Genomic DNA, 20,839 nt, shown 5'->3' on the forward strand with positions numbered 1-20,839 from the left:
CTCCTCTTGTGTTATGCCTCCCTGCTGTTCTAAAGTCTGCAGGTCTTCCTGTAGCCCACCACTAGAAGGGACCATGGCCTCTGACATCTGTACTTTATCCCCATCACCCTCCTCACGTCTCCCAATGCTCCCTAAAGCCACCTGGTCACCATGCTATGCTTGGTTCTAGTCTCTACTCTGGAGAAATGCAAACAGAATCGATGATTGTTCAGTCTCACAGCAGACACATCCAAATGTGTGACAGCTATGCCCGGCTCTCAGTCCTTTCCCTTCTCTCCCCAGCCAGACTCTGGGAGAAAAGCTCAGGGGTGAAGCTGATGAGGGCTGGAGTAGGGATGCTGGCTGCTTAGAACTAGGCTCTGGCTTCAAAGCCAGGCTAAGGACCAGATACGTGTTAAAGAGCCGTATCCCAGGACTCAAGCAGCCTTGGGTCTCAGGAGCTCCTCACTGTGTTTCCTCACCAGAAACCATAGTGTCTGTCCCCCTGTTCTGGAATATTCTAGGGCCTAGAGTTTGTACGTTACTCATTCATGCCCAAGATTGTGTTATTTCAGCAAAAATTAGTTCTATTAATTATTCCATAAACATCTTGTTCCTCCATGGAGACTGGTCTATATTTGATCTATGTATATATCTGTGTATATATCAATTTCAATTATTGATCTAACTGCTCTATCTCATCATCTACACCATCCATAGGGACCCTCAGGGCCCTCCCATTTTCCTTCTGTGTCCTCACTGAGAATCAAAGTTCCTTGACCACTCTTGGCTCAGCTGGCTGCAGGTTTTCCCAGTAGTCTTGAGTCTAAACAGGAGTCTTGAATATTCCTAGACACTGGTAAAGACATTTAGGTTGTTTCCCAAACCACTTAAAGAAACTGGCCCCAGTCCTGAAGAAAATTCCTTAAAACTCATATGAGAGACACATACGGACTTCTGGCTGAGGACATTCCTAGACAGAATATCCCAGCCTCATCTTCAGAGATAAGCTCCAGTACTTTACATATTCCTCTACTAAGTGCTTCGCACTGATTCCCCTTAGCACCTAGTCTGTCCGTCCATCCATCCTTCCTCCCTCGCTCCTTCCTTCCCCCACTTCTTGGGCTCCTTTGGGTGCTGGAGCTCAAACCCAGAGCCCTGTGGATTTCTGCATGCTAAGTGAGCATTCTTCCCCTGAGTGACACCTTATCTTTTGTGTTTCTTTCTTTGGAATCCTAAGCAGTCCTATCTTGGGGTGTCCTAGGACACTCCCTGGTGGGAACTTCCTTGTAGTCACTTTTGAAGCATCTCCAGCTGCAGTTCTGCAGGATAAAACATTATTTATTTTGGTATCTTTCTGAAATACCATACACATTCTGAGCAATGGCAGTAACCAATAAACCAACTCACTTTGTTTCTGGAGTGTTTTATGATAAAATATAGTTTCTGAACAGCTGGACAGTAAAGGAGAAAGGCTTGCAGAAACAGTTTAGCCAGGCTGTCTATTTACAGTGATTTTTGGGGCTTAGGAAGTGAACACCATCATTCTGGGGTGTTATTAGACTCCTTCTATTAGTATTGCGCTAGTTTGTGTTTGGCCTGGACTCAAAGACTGCAACTTTTCTTAAAGCCCAGGTGAGCCAAAGACAAATGCTCTTCTACCTTGTTCTTTCAAAGGAATAGGTGGGGTTAGGGACAATTATTTAATTTTGAAAGAATTGTGATAAATGATCTTTGCAATCGCTGGCCCTGGAGTCAACTTCTCTCTTCCTATTTGCTGTGTTTGGTTTGACTTGGAAGAAATCTGCTGATTGTCTGCCATGAAAATACATGACTTCTACCTCCAAACGACTGTGTCTTCCAGAATGTTCACCATGGGAGACTTACTTACTTCAGCAATGCTGTCAATAATTAACTATAATAATAATAATAATAATAATAATAATAATAATAATAATAATAATAAAAATAAAACTATAGAAGAATCTAGAAGCTCAAAATAATCCTTAAGGCAGAGTTTATTTCCTTAAAGAGGAAAAAAATCACATTCCATCCTTGAAAAGAAACATTACCTTAGTGTATTCATCAATGAAAACAGTTGCACTCAAATTAAGAGGGACTGGATTCAGGTCTGGATGCCCTCTCTGTTTGCCACAGGGAAACATGGCTTCACAGGACTCTTTTACACAGAAAGGTTTTTTAACTAAAGTAAACCAGCCCAGCTCTAGAAAATGAGTGTCACCCAAAAAATCACAGTTCAGTACCTGCAATCTCTAAAATTATTTCTACATTAAATGCATTTTCTAACATTAAATTTTATTTGATTTTTTTATGTAACCTTTTTTTTGACTGCAAAACTTTGACATTATCTGTTTACTCTGCTTACAAGAGAAACATAAGGCATCTTATTAAAAACATATACTATGAGAAAACACCAGTATGGAGGCAGCAGGGCATGTTGCTATTCCACATCTTTAAAATGAGCTTTTATTCATTTGTGAGCAGAATGTCTGCAGCTGGAAGTGACCTCCTGGGCCTTTTGTTTCTCTGGCTTTTCTCCACGACACAACCTGGAGCATATTGGCTGTTGGAAAAGGGCTGGGTTCTGGAGTGAAGTGCATGGACTTTTTACTGCCTGTCTGTGGGTGTCTCTTATAGTGAGCAGTGGCTAGTCCCTCCTGTTTACAGAAATCTCACATGCCCTTGTATACTATCCTAGGAAAATGGCTGCCATATAGAGGAGCTCAAATAAATCTGTCACCTGGAGACAAGTGTTCCCATCATAGCTACTCATGAGCCTTTCTGCCCTTCCTGACCCATCAGTAAAATTAGGACTTCCGGGGCTTGTTCAGCATCATCATTTTACACATGACAGAAGAAAGGCAACCATGTCAACTAATCCACCCGTGTCAAATAATTCATTTGTTCACCAAGTTCATTAGGAGAGTCAGCAGGTATGGGGCTCTGCCTCTGGGTTACAGAAGGAGGTCAACAGAAGGAGGCCAAAAAGGGTTAAAGCATCCTTAAGACTACTGTGGAAAAGTAAGGAGAAACCTCCTACCTGGACTCTGCATCTCCTGGGGGGTGGGGTGGGGCCAACAAAGAATGGATAAAGCATGTACCTGATCTCAGCTACCACCCAGGTCCCAGTCTCTCCAGAAGTGGAGTGAATTTGTACCTTGTAGTCCATCTGCTCCGAGCAGTTAAACACATAGACCATGATGCCCAGTGCTCGGCCCAGGTCCTTGGTGGTCTCTGTCTTGCCTGTCCCTGCAGGTCCCGCTGGAGCCCCACTCATGGTCAAGTGCAGGGACTGAGTGAGAGTGATGTAGCACCTGCCAAACATAGGAAGGTGAATGCCATTATCTGTGCCACAGACAGCCCTGCTGGGTGTCAGGGAGATGGGAGCTCAAGGATAGATGGGCCTGACACTTAGCATCTAGAAAGAAGAGAAAATCCCGAACATCCATCCTTTCTTTTCCCCATGGAGTCTGAATTTCCCGGAGAACAACCTGATCATGACTGCCTGCCTCTCTGTAGGGAGTCATGGCTCCTTGCTGGCCTGTCTTGACCTTGACCATGCCTTCTCCTCTAGCTTCCTCTCTCAATGCTTTGATGTTCTGTGTCTCCCCCCAAGTACACTAACAACAAGCTATGGGGAGGAACACTTGCTTTCTAGATACTCTGAGACTGTATTGACCCTTTCTCTTCCCCACCCAGGCAACCATTGAGCCTACCTAGATGACATCCCTTTTCCATCTGTCTAGCTAATGGCTAGTAACTCCTGGTCAGGACTTGACATTAGTCCATGTCCTACGCATTCCCAGCCTCAGGACTGGGATGAGTAAGAAGAAGCTGCTCAGCTGAGCTCCTACTCTGCTATGCTCCACCCTAATGCCCACCACATGTATCCCACGGATCTCTCACACACATGTTTGTAAGAGTTAGGAAGCACAACTTTCTTGTTCATTGTTTTATTTTCAGAACCCAGCGCAGCTCCAGGTACATATAAGATTTCAATAATTCTTTAAAAAACATTTGAATGACTCCAATAATGAACAGATAATCATCCAGTCTAATATCCCTGTTACTATCTTCACTAATGACAAAAGAATAAAGTCAGCTTTAAGATTCTTTCTTTCTTTTTTTTAAAGATTTATTTATTTATTATGTATACAATGTTCTGTTTGCACATATCCCTGAAGGCCAGAAGAGGGCGCCAGATCTCATTACAGATGGTTGTGAGCCACCATATGGTTGCTGGTAATTGAACTCAGCACTTCTGGAAGAACAGTGAGTGTTCTTAACCTCTGAGCCATCTCTCCAGCCCCTAAGATTATTTCTTGTGGGGCTGGAGAGATGGCTCAGTGGGTAAAGTGCTTGTACTGGCCAAGCATGAAGACCCAAGTTTAAATCCTCAGCATCCATGTAAAATCTGGGTACCGGTGACACATGCCTGTAATCCCAGCAGTGTATAGTGTGTGCATATGTATGTGTGTGTTGGAATATAGGTGGAAACAGAGGATCCCAGAAACTCACTGGTCAGCCAGTATGACTGAAATGGTGAGGTCTAAGTTCATTCAGTAAGTGAGACCCTGTCACAAAAATAAGGCAGACACTGTACATCTGAATGACATGTGGACCTACACACCATACACACATATGACACACATGTGCATGCACACACACATACACAAACATGCACACACACGCCACATACCCCTACACCATTACACACATACACCATATACACAAACACCACCACACACAATTATTTAAGGTACTCAATTAAAAATGATGCCCCATGCCCATGGACAGCGAAAAATGGATTCAGTGGATTTTTTTTTTTAAGGCACAAAGTTGGGAGTGGGTTAGTGAGGTGAGGAATGCATCTGGGAGGAGTGGGGATGAATATGATCAAAATACATTATATGAAATTATTAATAAAATATTAAAAATGATGGGCTAGATATGATGAAGTCAGTCTTCAGAAAGACAAATGCAGAGCTGACCTCCAACACTTGTACACACAGAGAATTGGGGGAATGTAGTTAGAGGGAAGTCCATTAAAAGGACCAGAGATTTTAACATGTCCCAAGCTCAACATAGAGGTGGTATTAAGAGAAGAAAAATGTCATCCGCTTCAATCTAGAACAGGTCCCTTTACATTATAACATTCACATTTTAATGTCTTATGTTTAACACAAATTGCCTACAATTTTGGGTCTGTTTTGGTTTTAAGATCCTTTCCCATCTAGGGCACATCTTTCTCTTTGCTTATACTAACTAGGAAGTGTCTTTCTCAAAATATGATGGGAAGAAATAACACAAATGTCCCATGTATCCCTGAAGCAATCTCTCTAGCATAAGGAGCAGCATGCCTGTGATTAGACTGGAGCAGCACTGACTGTGAGTTGCATGATATTTTCTGTTCTCACATACGAAAAGAAATGCTAGAAGTGACGTAGAAAACCCAAAGTACTTGTGAGGAAAATACTTGGAATTTTAATTCAGGGCATTAAGTGGGCAAAATGAAAGGTAAATTTGTGAAAATTCCCATGCTCACAAAAGAAAAGAAAATTAAGACATATCAAGTCAAGCAAAGAATGTAACACCCATAGCAGTAAATGGTGATAAGCTGATACATTGAAGTGTACCAAAATTCAAGACGTTTGAATTTCAAAAGATGCTAGGAAGAAAAAGACAAGATTCACCACAGACTAGGATACCATGTCTGCAACTATATCTGTAATACAGCGGAGCATAGACTCATCACAACTCCATAAGGACACAAATGGATGTTATTATACCAAAGAAAAAACTTGAACAATACAAGACATGTGATAAAAGCTGCTTGATAATATTAGGCAATTTGAAAAATGCAAGCTATAACCTGGGTGAGATAGCCTTTCACACTGACCATAATGGCTGCAATAAGTAAGCCAACACTATTAAGGATTCAGAGAAATGGAAATGCTCACACATTGCTGATGAGAATGTAAAATGATACAGCCACTTTGGAGAACAATTTGTAAGTTTCTTAAAGAGTCAAGCATAAAAGAGCATAAGGTCTAACAGACTCCCACCAAAGTAAAAAAAAAAAATCCACATGAAGACTTGAATGAAAATGTTAATATCAGTAATGTAATAATGGCCCCAACTAGAAACAGCCCAAGTGTCTGCCACTCTCCAAATGCATAGACAAAATATGATATGTTCATGGAGTTCAAGCTCTGAGGTCTACATTTAGAGCCCAGAGCTAACTATGCTCCAGCCAGCTGAATACAGTTTCCAGGTTTGTGCAATACTTCCTCTTTGATTTAAAGGTTGGTTTAATTTGTCTAGAAGTCCAATGTGCTATCCATTGTACCACAGAGACAAGTAAAAGTTGGATTAATTTGGATTGCTGTCAATCATAATTGAAAATGTTTTGACAAAAAAATATTTTGACTCACTGTTCTTAATAGTCAAAACATTCTCCAAAGTACTCAAAGATTTTAAATAAAAAGCAAAAAAAAAAAATAAGCCTGAAAAAGATATAGGTAAATATTATGTTTTTCTTTGGACAGGGGCTTTCTAAACCTAAGAGTAATTTATAAGAAACCAGAATGGTGATAGCATAACTCTCAGGAGAAGAAAATCCAATTGCCAATAAACATATGACTCTGAAGCCTGTGAGTAAATAAGGTCCCAACCCAAAGGAGATACAGAATGACCAACAAAATGAATAGGGACATTAAAGCAATATATACAGCTATTTAATGTACTCTGCACTTGACACTTTCAGAAACCAGTGAGAGTGGAGACAACATTATGTTTTAAACAAAACCAACAGGGGGCTGGAGAAATGGTTCAGTGGTTAAAATAAGATGCTGCTCTTCCAGAGAACCAGATTTAGGATCCCAACACCTATGTCATGTCATGTGACTTATAGCCACTTGTAACTCCAGCTCCAGGGGATCCGACACCCTCTTTAGTCCACCATGGACACTCACCCATACATGTTTGTGTGTAGACACACGTACAGATGATAATGTGTAAGTTTGTACCATTTGATTATTTTCTTCCTTAGTATCTTAGAGGAAATTCACAGAGAATCTTAGTACACAAAGGAGTTCATGAGGCTTCGTTGTTAATAGTGAAGCTTAGTAACAACTCAAATGCCCCCATCCCATCACATGGTTATGTTACATACATTATGGGACACTTGCAAGCAGGCTGTGAGTCAGCTCCTGAGGGTTTTAGAAGAATACCCAGAGAATATACATGCAGTTATTGCATGAAGTTTACACGGGGAGATGTGAACAAATGTTTACACACCCCAGAAGAGCCTCCGAGGACAGACACAATGTCACTAATGTTCCACTTGAGGAACCAGTGTATTTATTGGGCTTACATAGAAAGCATGGGTGAGGTGTTGCAGGAGCAAGGTAGCCTAACCATCCAAGAGTCTCACCCCACCATGGATGACTACTTCCAGTAGCTGCATAAGTAGAGTTTCCCCCTTGAGTTAACCTTCCACAATATATGTGCCCCATCACCTCCAGAGGCCATGTGCAGTTGGGCAGAACTACAGATAGCTGGAGGTAGAGCAAGGATGCAATGATGAGGCATCAGAGACTGCGGGTCTCTTGCAGATAGTTAAACTGCTCTGATAAAGACAGCAATGGCTGCCATGTCCAGAGAAGAGCTATTTACAACAGTGTTAAGTAAAATGAGAAATCCCCCATGTCTCATAACAGATCATGATATGATCTCAATTTCTGTCTTCAGAGGCCACATAGAGAAGAAAGCCAGTAAACAGTGACAGATCTCCCCTAGGTGACCTGGCTTTTCTTCTTCAATTACCAAGGTTTTCAGATTTCCTGTAACAGAAAAACCAAAGGAAAACTTCCAGATACTTGCTGGCTCTGTCCTTGTCCAGCAAACCACCTTCAAAGACTCTTGCATCAATTATATCTCACCTACTTGCACCTTTTCTAGAGAAATTAGGAGGTGCTCAAAATTGATAAGCAGTTGATTAAAACTACTTAATATAGCACAGGGCAGATAGGGGCATTTGTGTGTGAAGGGGAGGGGAGGAGCTGGGAGGGGGTGGGAAGAGCTTACCCAAGGCTAAGGGACAACCTAGAAGAATTGCTTTTGTTCAGCCTGAGAAAACATTTCCATTTGGTTCTTCAATTTAATGCTGTACCTAAGTCCCATGACAGCGACCGAGCCTACTTACATATTCAAGTCCCATCCAGGCAGTGGGAAATTCCAAAGACACAGGCACAATCAGTCAGATGTACTGTACACGGGTGTGCTTTTAATGAATGTGCAAAGGTTGTATGGATCAATTGTCCGTTTGATTAATTCTTCTGGTAGGAGCGAATTAAATGTCCCAATGCTACACACAAGTTAAGGCTGAATGCTCTCTAAAATGTGACTTCCTATGTGGAGAATAATTTTATTTCTTCTGGGTAAAACATTTCTTGAGATAATAATGGAAGTCAATGAGAAAGGGGGACTTATGTAAATATTTAACTACATATACTGTCAAAAAGGCATCTAATGTGCAAAACAAGGTCAAGGTTTATATTGCATTCACCAATATTTGCATCAAATCCTCCTTTCAAGCTGTTATTTGCAAAATCCCATGGAAGAGGGGACAAATCCCTGTTTTAGAAACAGTTCATTGTCAAACTCTTCTCTTCACTCCCTGTGACGGCATTTGGCATGAGGGTACGTTACCACAGTCCTCTAAATCAAAAAGTACTAATTATCTTCTTCAGCTCTCGGGCAAATGTCAAGATCCAGGGAAATAGGAGTCTCATACTTCTTACGACTTGGAATGATAATGTCTGATGTGTCAGTAGAAAGAAAGTAATACTCTGAATGCTATGGGAAATTGGCATCCACACCCCAGACCCTGGAACTCATCTCCCAGCATGGGCTTAGGGAGTCTATCCTGAGTGCCTGTTACAGTTGAACATAGTGCTAAGTCCTGAGAGCAGAGCAGGGCAAACCAAAGTCAAGGCTATCATAGGACACACAGTCTAGAGTGGGAAACAGACATTAATCAAATTGTTCAAACATGTGATGGCCTAATTATATTGTTTCAAATGATATAATTTCCCTAACTATTAGCTCGTATTCCATGGCAAGCCAGAAAATTCACAGTAAAAAGAAATGTGCTGCTAGATTTATTTCTAATGATGAATGTCTTACTGAGAATCACAATTGTAGGAGATGTTTGGGAGAATCCAGTCTTCATGTACCTTGAATTGGGAAAAACTTCATTTCTCACTGGAGAGGCCCCAGACATAATTGAGTTCAGGTAAAACCCTAAATCAACTTCTTGATGTTGCCTGTTCTTATGATTGGAAACTTCTACTCTTAGACAACATTCATTCATTCATTCATTCAGCAAATGCTACTAGGTGTTGGTGATTTTGCACACAAAGTAAGTGAAAGTCCCTGATATCAGAGAGAAAGCAAGCAGACAAGTAGATCATTCCAGAAGGTAGGGAAAGTTAGGAGGGAGACTGAAAGGATTCAATAAGGACTGCCTACTGTATGTGCACATCAGAGGGAAGAGGCTGCTTTAAAAAATGGTGGTGGGGGAAGGATGAGGGGCCATGGTGGAATGGAGAGCCCGGAGAAAGAAACTCCAGGCATGAGACAGCTGAAATGAATTTCTAGTGATGAGTAGAAAGGAGACTTTGGGGACAGCACAAAGAGAAAGGATTAGGGAGATTGGCAGGGACAACTCTGTCCTACAAGAACTTTAGATTTTTGGTTGAAATGCAGTATGGAACCACTGGAGACAGGGATGTGGCCTCATGAAAATTACACAGAAAAGGAGTCAATAGAATAAAAAGGGAACAACTTGAGTAGGATTCTGGGCACGAGAGACTTTTCAAACTGGGCAGGAAAATGATTGAAGGATGTGGAAAAGCTGGAGGCAAACAAGCCAAGAGGTCTTCACCCACAGAAGATGCTGGGTATCCATACTTTCCCAGTTCCATAGGCAGTTTGGGTCACTTGAAGCTGTTCATTAGATATTTGGAAATGTGTTTGAATATTTGATTTTAAGGCAGATGTTACCACTTAAAATAGGAGCTAGAGGGCTGGGGAGACGGCGGCTCAGGTGGTAAAGTGCTTATCTTGCAAGCACGAGGACCTGAGTTCAATCCCCAGAATCTACATGAAAAAACCCCGGTGTGGTAGTATGCACTGGTGATCCTAGCACTGGGGAAGCAGAGGCAGGTGGATTCTTGGGGTTGCTCAGCTAGGTTAGTCTACTTGGCAAGTTCCCAAGCCAGTGGGAGACCTTGTCCAAAATAAAACACCCCAAATTCAAAACAACAGGTAAAGGAAGAAAGCACCTGAGATACAATATTCAAGGTGGTCTTCTGGCCTCCTCATGCACGCACACTCAGAGGGACACACACACACACACACACACACACACACACACACACAAAAGAGAGAAAATTAAGAAAAAAAGTCATGGCACAGCTCACTTTAACACAGTTTATGCTAATCCTTTTGTTTCCTGTAAGTCGCTCACTCAGCTGAGCTACTCTTTCCAGAGAAGAGAGATTATGTTAACAGCCATATAAGGAAAGGGCACAGAGAACTACAGAAATCGCAGGAGAACTAAAAATACTCTATCTCAAGGCATTTCCCCATGCCCTCTTCTCTTCGTCCCCACTCTGTTGCTGGATAAAACTTGGCAAGGCATGATTTTCATCACTCCCCACTGGATAAAGAATGTATCTTTTACACTCCTTCGTCTGACTCTGGTGACCAGCTGCCTTCCCTAAAGCCAAGGTCAAGAGTCTACATCCCTCTCCAAGGTCTCTCATTTCCATGACTTTGCTTTGCAGTCTTTCAGTAATGATTAACTAGAGTTCTTTCAGTTTGGGGATCTACTTTGACAGCTGACAAATATGCTGTGTGTGGTGTACAGATCCGAGGAAGGATTACCGCGCATTCACAGCTAACCTGAGCTATATAGCGCATTCAAGGGAGACAGAGTCTTAAAAAGTCCGGACAAAGAGAACTGATGCTAGAGTTCCTTTTAACAGCAAGAGTGATATACGCACACAGGTTTCTATACCATGTGGGGGACATCCTGGCAGCCATCTGACAGTCTCCCCCTGGATCCAGCATGTCTTGAGAGGTCCAGACCAGGCACTCCTTGTTATTCAAACCCTTCCAGTCATCATTGTCCTCCTCCTGTGATGGGACCTTCTGTGCTCAGAGGACAGGCACACTCGGTGTCACACTCTCTGTCTTTACTTGGAAGTCCACAGCAAACGGCTTTGAACCTTACGTGAGTCTAAGGCAGTGTTTCTCAACCTGGGGGTCATGACCCCTTTGGAGGTCACATGTCAGATATCCTGAATATCAGACATTTACTATATGATTCATCATAGTAGCAGAATTATAGTTATGAAGTAGCAACAGAATAATTTTATGGCTGGGGGTCACCACAACATGAGGAACTGTATTAAAGGGTGGCAGCATTAGGAAGGGTGAGAACCACTGGCCTAAGGTCCAGTGCTTTTTCCCCTTGTACTATCTAAATTTTTATCTGTATGTGTTTTAATTCCCCCACTAGAATTGGTATTTAAGAGTAGGACATATTTTAGTTATCTAGAAATGCCAGTAGTCAGCTCAGTATGTGGCAAAGTTCACTTATGTACTAGGATGAAGGATGGAGAATATGTACTCCTGAAACACTGTGTGGTTGATATATTGTGCACCCCAATAAACTTATCTGGGGGTCAGAGAACAGAACAGCCACTATATTAAGCATAGAGGTTAGGCAGTGGTAGCACAGGCCCTTAATCCTAGCATTCCAGAGGCAGAGATCCATCCGGATCTCTGTGAGTTCAAGGCCACACTGGAAACAGAGCCAGGCATGGTGGAACACACCTTTAATCCCAGCACTTGAGATCTCATGTCTTGCTTGGGAAAGACACATGCCTTTAATCCCAGGAAGTGATGACAGGAAGGCATGAGGACCAGGAACTAGAGCCTTTTAAGCTTTTAGGCTTTCAGCAGCAGTTCAGCTGAGATCCATTCGGGTGAGAACTCAGAGGCTTCCTGAGAGTTTGAGACAACAAGATCAGCTGAGAAGTTGGCAAGGTGATGTTAGCTGTGGCTTGTTCTGCTTCTCTGATCTTTCAGAATTCACCCCAATACCTGGCTCCTGTGCTGTGCATATCGCTCTGTATAAATAAAACACTGATTGGCCAGTAGCTAGACAGGAAGTATAGGTGGGACTAACAGAGAGGAGAATTGAGGGAATAGAAAGGCAGAGGGAGAGACTGCAGCCGCCACCAGGACAAGGGAGATGTAAGGTACCAGTAAGCCACGAGCCACGTGGCAAAGTATAGATTAATAGAAATGGGCTGAATATAAGAGTAAGAGCCTGATGATGAGCTAATGGCCAAGCAGTTTAAATAATATAAGCGTCTGCGTGTTTATTTTATAAGTGGGCTGTTGGACTGCCGGGGTTTGGCAGGACCAGGAGAGAAAACTCTCCAGCTACACTCCTGGGTTTGTTTTTATTAATAAGACCATTTAAGATTCATGTTAGAACACTGAAAACATCTTAATGGTTGTGAATATGTTCCTTATAGTTTTGTATTCTCAGAGAGTGAGAGGTAATGAATAGATATGCCAGTGGTGGATACATGTGGCTTTTTAAACATGAGTGCTTGGGGTTGAACTCAGATCCTCATGTGCGTATGGTAAGCACTTTACCAAATAAGACACTTTCCAGACCCAAAACTTTTCATTAGGATTAGTTTCTTATCCTCAGGGGAAAATATCATGTGAGGCATGAATTACTCCCCTCGTGTTATAGTTCAGAAGACCAAGTGTGAGGTTACTTTTGTCATGGTTAAGCGGGTGGGATGTATTCAATCTGGCACTGGAATTCAGGTGCGTATCACTGTCTTAGCAATTCCTTGAGAAAGTTACAGTTCATTGATTTGGTCGGGGGCTTGTTTGAAGAAGACCACCTTGTGTCCTTTCAAGGTTTGTTTTATAATTGCTGTGTTAAGTTTCTCCCCCCCGAAGCTATGTGAACAAGCAGACAATTATAGTGACCTTGTTCCTGGCTGACCATTGGTTGGCCATGTCAGACACACGGAGAGCTCTTAGTAACTGGCACCGGCACTTACCTATCGGTCAAAGGCGTGATCACGAGGCGAGGTGTATTTCCCAGGTACTCATAGGAATATAGAAACTGGGCATCACAGATGTTGGCAAAGCAGTGTTTGGCCTCATCATCCCAACGATGGCGTAGCTGTGACAACCAGAGGAAAGCCTGGGCATTGTCAACCTAACGGAAGAGCAGCAGAGCATGTGGGGGAGTTATAGTGCTTTACAGGTAGGTAGCCCTCTGCTTACAGGCCATGGAAGCCTCGGGGTGGCTTAGGTGTTGTCTGATATGTGAGAGGCCAGAATGCTCTGCCCATAGCATAGGAAGCACAGGCAGGTCTGATTACAGATGCTTCCCAGCTTGCCCTGGGGCTACATCCCTATAATAAACACATGATAGATAGAAAATACTTTAAATGGAAAATGAATTTGATCCACTTATCCTTCCAAACATCATAACCACCTTACACAGTGAAAGTATTTTCATTACTTTGTGGCTGGATAAAACCATTTTACATAATGTCCAATTACATGATTGTGTTGAGTAGCTTATGTTATTAATTACACTATAATAAAAGTGCAGTTCCTACTAAATATATATTGCTTTTCTGCCACCATAAGTCAAAACACCATGAGCTGACTAATCATAAATCAAGGACTACCCTTATACTGCTGTGCTGGAAGTTTTGAGAGGCACCAGGAACTACCATGCCCCTCACCCAGCTGATGTGATGACCCAGGGGCTGTATTAGAGTGATCCCGATGGAGATTCTACTTACAAGAGAAATATACCTAGATCTACAGTGCCCTACCTTTTGAGCAATCATCTTGGCTACCACATCCCGGGCATGCACATCAATGGTGCATATGGTCATGATCTTCTGCCTGTCCCCCTTGGAGAGCTGGCCAATTAGCATGGTGATAAGGGTTTTGAGTTGGGCCACTTGCTTCTTGTAGTAGTCCTTCATGGCATTCTCATAGCCTTCCTCCAGCCTGGCAAACGCAATGCCCACCTCTGTCGTCCACCAGATCTGAGTGCAGGTCAGAGCTACCTGTGGTACCAAGAACTGCTTAGTCAAGCTGTTACCAGGGCTTGTTTCCAAGCAACCCACTCACGATGCAGCAAGAGTTCAGGATGCAACTGTGTGGGTGACAGGCCTCTTCCCTCCCTCTTCCCTGATCATTGACTAAGGCAACCATATGCTCCAAATCCTCAGAGATGTGAACTAATTACAACACAAACGAGAAGAGCACATTCTGCTCCTGATGATGGATCATGGTCGAGGACAGCCAAAAGGCTGGCTCTGGCTGATGCCTCGGTTTCTAGGAATAGCTACAGGCATCATTCACCTCTCACTTCCCAGAGATGGCACCTCTGCCACATGAGGGAGGACCACACACCGACCGAGCACCTCAACGACACTCAGCCTTTGATTCTTTAGCAGCCCAAGTACTCTAATTCAGTGGTCTACATTTGCTTCTTCTTAATATTTCCACCACATCTTTATTTTCTCAAAATCTACAGCCTGAAAATGACTACTTTTGAAGGTCAGGGGAATAAATACCAAGATTCAATGTGGTCATTATGCTTGTGTTTTTCAGAGATTAAAAATAAACATGGAAAAAGAGATTTAAATCAATATTTCTTCGGTTGACTGTGCACTTGTTCATGGCAAATACATCCTTTTCAGTATCTGTAGTGGAGGATTTAATTGCATTGTTCATCTGTGGACCCATTAGGCTTGGGAGACATTGTGCTAGATGCTATATATTTAATAGTAGGAGGCATCACATTTTTTTTTAGCTCAAAATTCTTATACAGAACTTGTGCTATGAGGAATGCTGATGGGAATTATTTCTTTCGTGAAACAGGAATAGTTGCTGTAAGCAGTCTCATCCATTAGGTTGCCTGTGTTTTCCTATGGGATTGCATCCTACTGGACTTTGTTGGAGAGAGGCCTTCTGTATCACTGCTTTATCAGACTGCTTGATGGGACTCACCTGTCTCCACAGCCCTATTTCTCCCTTCTCTCTGGGCTCACTCAGTCCTTTCTACTTTCTTCAGACCTTCCTACCCACTTCCATGTGGCCCATTCCATAGTACTCTGCTGAAATGGCCTCATTAAGTCACCCAGGGACAGACTTTACCCTTGTTTTGCTTGATCTTGTAGAAGTAACTGAAAATGTGTCACCATTCTTCTGCCACCAACAGCTTGTTTTTCATTTCATGATGACTGTAGCCTGGACCTTCCTTTGAAGAAGACTCTGTTCCTTTTCTTTTTTGGCTCCTCCTACCTGTTTAGGCTCTTGGTAATACTCAGGGATCTGTGCCATATCCTTCCTCATACCATCGAATTCCCATAGACACTCTAATTTAATTCTATGGGTTCAACTACAACTATTTGTCTACAACTCTCAGATAAACCAACCCTAGCACCTACCCTAGCACCAGAGGGCAGTAGGAGTTGTACACTGCAGCCAGAGTCATTGAAAGTCTTCATTCATCTTTTTAATTGAGACCCTCTTGAGAAATATGGGCAGAATTCAGTTAAAATTTGGGATGATGTGGTCCATGGGAATTGGCTTCCAGTTTCCCAGATGGATTCTATCAGCTGCTTCCTTCTCGCTCCCCTCTTAGCCTTGCTGCAGCCATATCTAGCTCTTCTCCATTCCTCAGGGACTTTGTGCTTGTTTTTGCTTCTGAACTTTTGCCTATGCTCTTCCCTACACGGGGTGCTATTTCCCTCCATTATTTAGCTCCCTAACTCCTTCTTCAAATCTTGGCTTAACTAGATCCTCAGAAACATAGTCTCAGACCTCACTAGCAAGTTATATATGCCCAGGGAGCCCTGAGCCTACCCAGTGATCACCTGAGGCACATTTACAAGTGACTGGGTTCTACAGGAGGCTGTGAACTCCCATAGGACAGGTTGCCTCATCTCATCCCCTGTCGGTCTTCCCCTCTCACAGTCAGCAAAGAGCTGGCACATACAATGTAAAGGGACTCCAAGACTTTAAATGTTCACATCTTCTTCCTACAGTCAATGATACAGATCCATAACCCAACTTTTCCAAAGCAATGACTGAACTTAAGTCATAGCTGTCAATGTTTCTGCTTGGTCTTCTGGCCCTCGCCATGGTCTAGGATTCAAGCCTTTCCCATTGTGAAGCACAGGGGCTCTTCAACCTCGGAAGGCCCACACAGGCTGTTGGAGGAGAAAGACAGATGAGGACAGAGGCCCAGGAAGGTCCATATGGAAAAAGTACCTGAGCTGGGTAATCAAACAGCCACTGTTCCCTGGGCTTCTCCTCGTAGGCGGTTACCCCTCCCGTCATCTCATGCCTCACCGTGGCTTTCATGTGACGAAGCACATGGTTCAACCATATCTCAACCTGCAAGAAGAGCTCTGGGTCAGATACCACAAGGCTGAGAAAGTTTGATCGATCCTGTTTTCTTTCACCCAGCCTGAGGGAGTGAAGACAATGGAGCTCCAGCACTGTGTACTGACCAGATGCCAGAAGGCAAGGGCAGACATTTTGCATTTGTAATCTGGGATGTGATGAGTGGGAGCTAGGCTTATGTGCTAAAGTGGAACCCAGAAAAAAATGACAACAGGTGAAGGGGTGGTAGAATGCTAATTAGAGCTCATACAAAGAACCCCAAATCTGGACTGGGGCAGATTTAATCAAGCTGATTCTCACGGGCTTGTCTACACAGCATAGAGATGTTAGTTGGGTTTGTGTTTCTCAGTTGAATGCTTTGTGGTCTTGGTCTGTTAAAAGAACATATTCTGAATTTAAAACTCAAGGTTGTCAGCCACCCCCATGTAACAAGAGGACTTTGGATTATTTTCTGATAAGAGAATTTCTCCTCAAGCATATGTGGGAATGGTAGAAATTTCTGAAAGACGGTCTTGTTCAGGCCTTATTCTGCATGGGAATCGAGCCCCAGGGGCAATGCTTGGTTATGTTGCTGTGAATAATGAGTGGGGCAGGACTTTACTTCAGTGGTGCTGGAGGACAGGGTGGGGTGTAAGAAAAGAATTGTCCTATGATTCATTTGCCTGAAGTTGGTTGTGGGAGGCCTGGAGGTGTAGTAGGACTTCCTAGAGCAGAGGTATATAGTCAGCTCTCCAAGGAGAAGAACTATGGGAGGAAATGACTGTGGGGTATACTTGCAAAGATGGGAGAAAAGGACATTTCTTCCCAAGGAAGGTGTCTGAGTTCCAGATTTCCCTGAGGGTGCTTCAGGGATTGCCATCTTAATATTCTCTGGGCTGCCAATCACCTTATAATCCCCTCACAGCCGACTGCAGTGACTGTTTTTTTTTTTTTTTGTATGTACACATATGTTATTTTCTGCATGTATGTCTGTGTACCACATGTGTACCTAGTGTCTGAGGAGTCCAAAAGTGAGTATTGAATCCCCTGGGACTGGAGTTACAGATAGTTGTAAGCCATCATCTGGTTGCTGGGAATTGAACTCAGGATCTCTGAAAGAGCAGCCAGTGCTCTTAACCACTGAGCCATCTCTCCAGCCCTGCAGTGACTGTTTATATGCACTTTATTTCTCCCAGCACCGGTCTCTACTGAATGAGGAAATAGAAATGTGGACATATGTTTTCCTCAGAGAGAGAAAGGCACCAGAGGCAGCTCCAGTGTGGACCACAGGCAGGGAAAGCTACTCCTTCAGGTCTCCAGCTCTGGCCTGAGGGAAACTGACTTTCACTGAATTTGGTTCAGATGGGAAGGGATGGGGGAGGTGTAAGGAGGGGAACGGAGTGTCACTTACCTGCCCACTGCAGTCACAGGGCTCACTGAAGGCCACATATTCCTCTTCTTTGCTGTACATGCCAAGGCTTGTCTTGGTTGGGTTCTTACTGGCATCTAACTGGAACTGCATTTTGGCCATGTTGTCAAAGAGCTTGGAAAGATGACGTTGAACCTGAGAAAGGAAACCATGGCAAAGGATTCAAGAGGATGCACAGGGAGCTGATCATAGTTGTCTACGGCCTGCCAGGGAACAGCTCTTGCATAAGATAGGAGGGTGAATGCCAAGCCTGTGGAGGGAAAGTTACAGCAATCATGGAGTTATGAAGATAGGAACCATGTGAAGTGGATATATATATGTGGCTAAAGGAATAAAGATATTGGTGGGAACTGTGCCACCATTGTCATTCCGCCATTGGAGCCAATGTCCTCTCCTGCAACCAAACAAACAGGAATGAGAGCATGTAAGAACGCTGATGAGTTTCAGGTTTTGAAAAGAGAAATAACTATCTCTTGGTTTTGCTTTCATTTCAACAGAAGAAACACAAGCTCTGTAGACCACAAGATGAAAGATGGGTTGGTAGAGAACCTAAGGGAGCAACTCAAAGTCAATTCACAACGGTGTTAGCAGCACTCACAGGTTCAACTGACCCAAAGAGCTAAGTGCAGTGAGCAAGGCCTGAAGAATGCCAAGGAAACGGACCAAGAGCTACGTCTACTCAAAGAGAAGAGGGGGCCTGCAGCCAAAGGCAACCGACCTCAGTTTACAGATGTGTGATGGACCCAGCGGGGGCAGGGCAGATCAATGGAATAGAAATTCTCTAAAACAGAGTGGGAGAAAACTGTCAAGATGACAGAAGCCATGGTTTCCAGGACAGGGAAGACTCCAAATGTCACAGAAAAATAACAAAATAAAGCAAATACATAAGCAAAGATATTTTAAGCATTATTAATACAAATTTTGATTTCTACAGACATAAAGATGAAATTACTGTCATAATGACTTATAAATCAGTCTATTCAGTCACTCACACAGAGGTGGGGTTAGAAGAAAATGTCTTTACTGTGCTTCGTTCCCTAGGGTGGGGTGGATTATTTAAAGATTTACTAGAACCTAATGAGAAGTAAATTGAAAGAAATACTTAAGAATGAGTACCGTGGGTACCAAAGGTATAGAATGAATGGAGGTGGTGATCTGACCCCTTCTACACACGGAATTAGTACAACTCTAAACAAAATGCTGATATGATATGTAGTTCAACTCCACTGTGCCTGGGCCCCTTGGGAAATGATTCAGTCGACAGGATAAAAACAGAAGGACCACAAATGCAAAGGTGATGTCTTTTTAATACTTGACTCTTCTTAACAAGCAGAGTCAGACCTGCTGGAGCTGCTTCTTGGCTCTGTTGGAGAAGTGCTCATCCATGGCTCGTGGTGATGCCAAGGGGACAGTTCCTGTGCAGTGAAGCGTTGTAGTGCTAACAAGGCTTCTGTGTGTTTACTCTTTCAGCCAGAATTCTCTAGGAATAGCTCTAGATCTAGAAGACAGGTCTCCAAAACATAAGGTTACCTAATGCCACTTCATTTGATTGGAAAATAATAGTTATCTAATGGCCAGACTATGATATATCATCATAGAGCATGATGCAAATGTTGAAATGGAGAGCTCGGATTAATATGAAATGATTTCTAAGATACAAAACTAAGTTAAGAAGAAGGAGGAGGAGGAGGAGGATAAGAAGGGGGGGAGAAGGAAAAGAGGAAGGCACAAAACCAATACCACATGCCTGCAATCTCAGTAGCGCAGAGGCAGGAGGATCACAAGTTTAAGGTCAGCTTGGGTTACACCAAAGACACTGCTGCCCCCATAAAGACAAAGTTCAAGCAGGTACTGCAGACTGCTGCCTTTTGTGTGAGAAAGAAGCGGTGATGACAGACCATATCTGACTGGATACAATGTGATGTGCACCTGCCTATTTGCACAAAGATGAACACAGGAAAGATAAATCAGGATCTAATGAAACTGCCTACCTATGGGGAGGAGGGAGGGTAAATAGTGATGGTGGGAGATAAACAGAGAAAAAAAGGACACTCTCAGAGATACATATCTTCTGACATGGTTTGGCTCTTGGAATCAAATTAGTGTTCTACATATTAAAAAATAAAAACAAACAGTGTAGATGATTAAAAAATACCCTAAATCAGAAAAAACAAACAAATCCCTTCATACTTCAAAGAAATGACCAAGTCACACAGAAGGAAGGAAAAGAATTCAGCCAAGTGACTTGTCAGTCAGTCCAGTGTTTTGGGTCTGGTTTGACACTTCAACACATCTGTATAACAAATATGATCAGGCCAGGATGATTGGTACATCTATCATATCAAACAATTGGTTCTTTCTTATGTTGGGATTATTGAAATTCTATTAGCTTTCTTGACTTATGCAAACTGTGGTATACTATAGTTATTTTGCTGTTTTATAAAATTTTACAAGTTATCCATCATGCCACATCAACTACCCATCACACACTAGCCACTCCCTCCACCCCTCTGGTAATCACTGCCCTTCTCTCTACTTCTGTGAGATCAACTTCAGCTTCCACATGTGGCATTTGTCTTTCTGTGACTGACTTATCTCATGTCACATCATGTCCTCCAGCTCCATGCATGCCATCCTGCCAGTGACAGAATATCACACTTCTTTATATAGCTGTCACTGTGGACCACAATTGGCTAGATGTCTCTTGAGAATCAGATCAAAGGTATTCCTGATAAAGGCTTAACTTTATGTTCCTTTGCCACTCTGCTTCTGTTTCAGATGCTGGGAAATGGGGTGGTGTGTGTGTGTGTGTGTGTGTGTGTGTGTGTGTGTGTGTGTGTGACGGGAGCAGAGATACCTAAGGCAACATGGGTCTGAAATGCTTGT

The 20,839-nt window shown here is 42.9% G+C and overlaps 1 protein-coding gene across 1 annotated transcript in view; it reads right to left on the bottom strand.

The window, feature by feature from the left end:
• Positions 1–20,839, bottom strand: part of Dnah9 (dynein axonemal heavy chain 9) — a 346,197-nt gene that overhangs the window by 233,490 nt on the left and 91,868 nt on the right. Inside the window, exons 23-27 of the mRNA XM_059270927.1 lie at positions 17,936–18,088; positions 16,411–16,536; positions 13,956–14,195; positions 13,164–13,324; positions 3,158–3,314 (exon numbers count right to left, since the gene is read on the bottom strand). Of these exons, the coding sequence (XP_059126910.1) occupies positions 3,158–3,314; positions 13,164–13,324; positions 13,956–14,195; positions 16,411–16,536; positions 17,936–18,088 (837 nt within the window). The remainder of the gene's footprint in view (positions 1–3,157; positions 3,315–13,163; positions 13,325–13,955; positions 14,196–16,410; positions 16,537–17,935; positions 18,089–20,839) is intronic.

Source organism: Peromyscus eremicus, chromosome 8a, assembly GCF_949786415.1.
Source record: "Peromyscus eremicus chromosome 8a, PerEre_H2_v1, whole genome shotgun sequence".
Taxonomy (NCBI): domain Eukaryota; kingdom Metazoa; phylum Chordata; class Mammalia; order Rodentia; family Cricetidae; genus Peromyscus; species Peromyscus eremicus.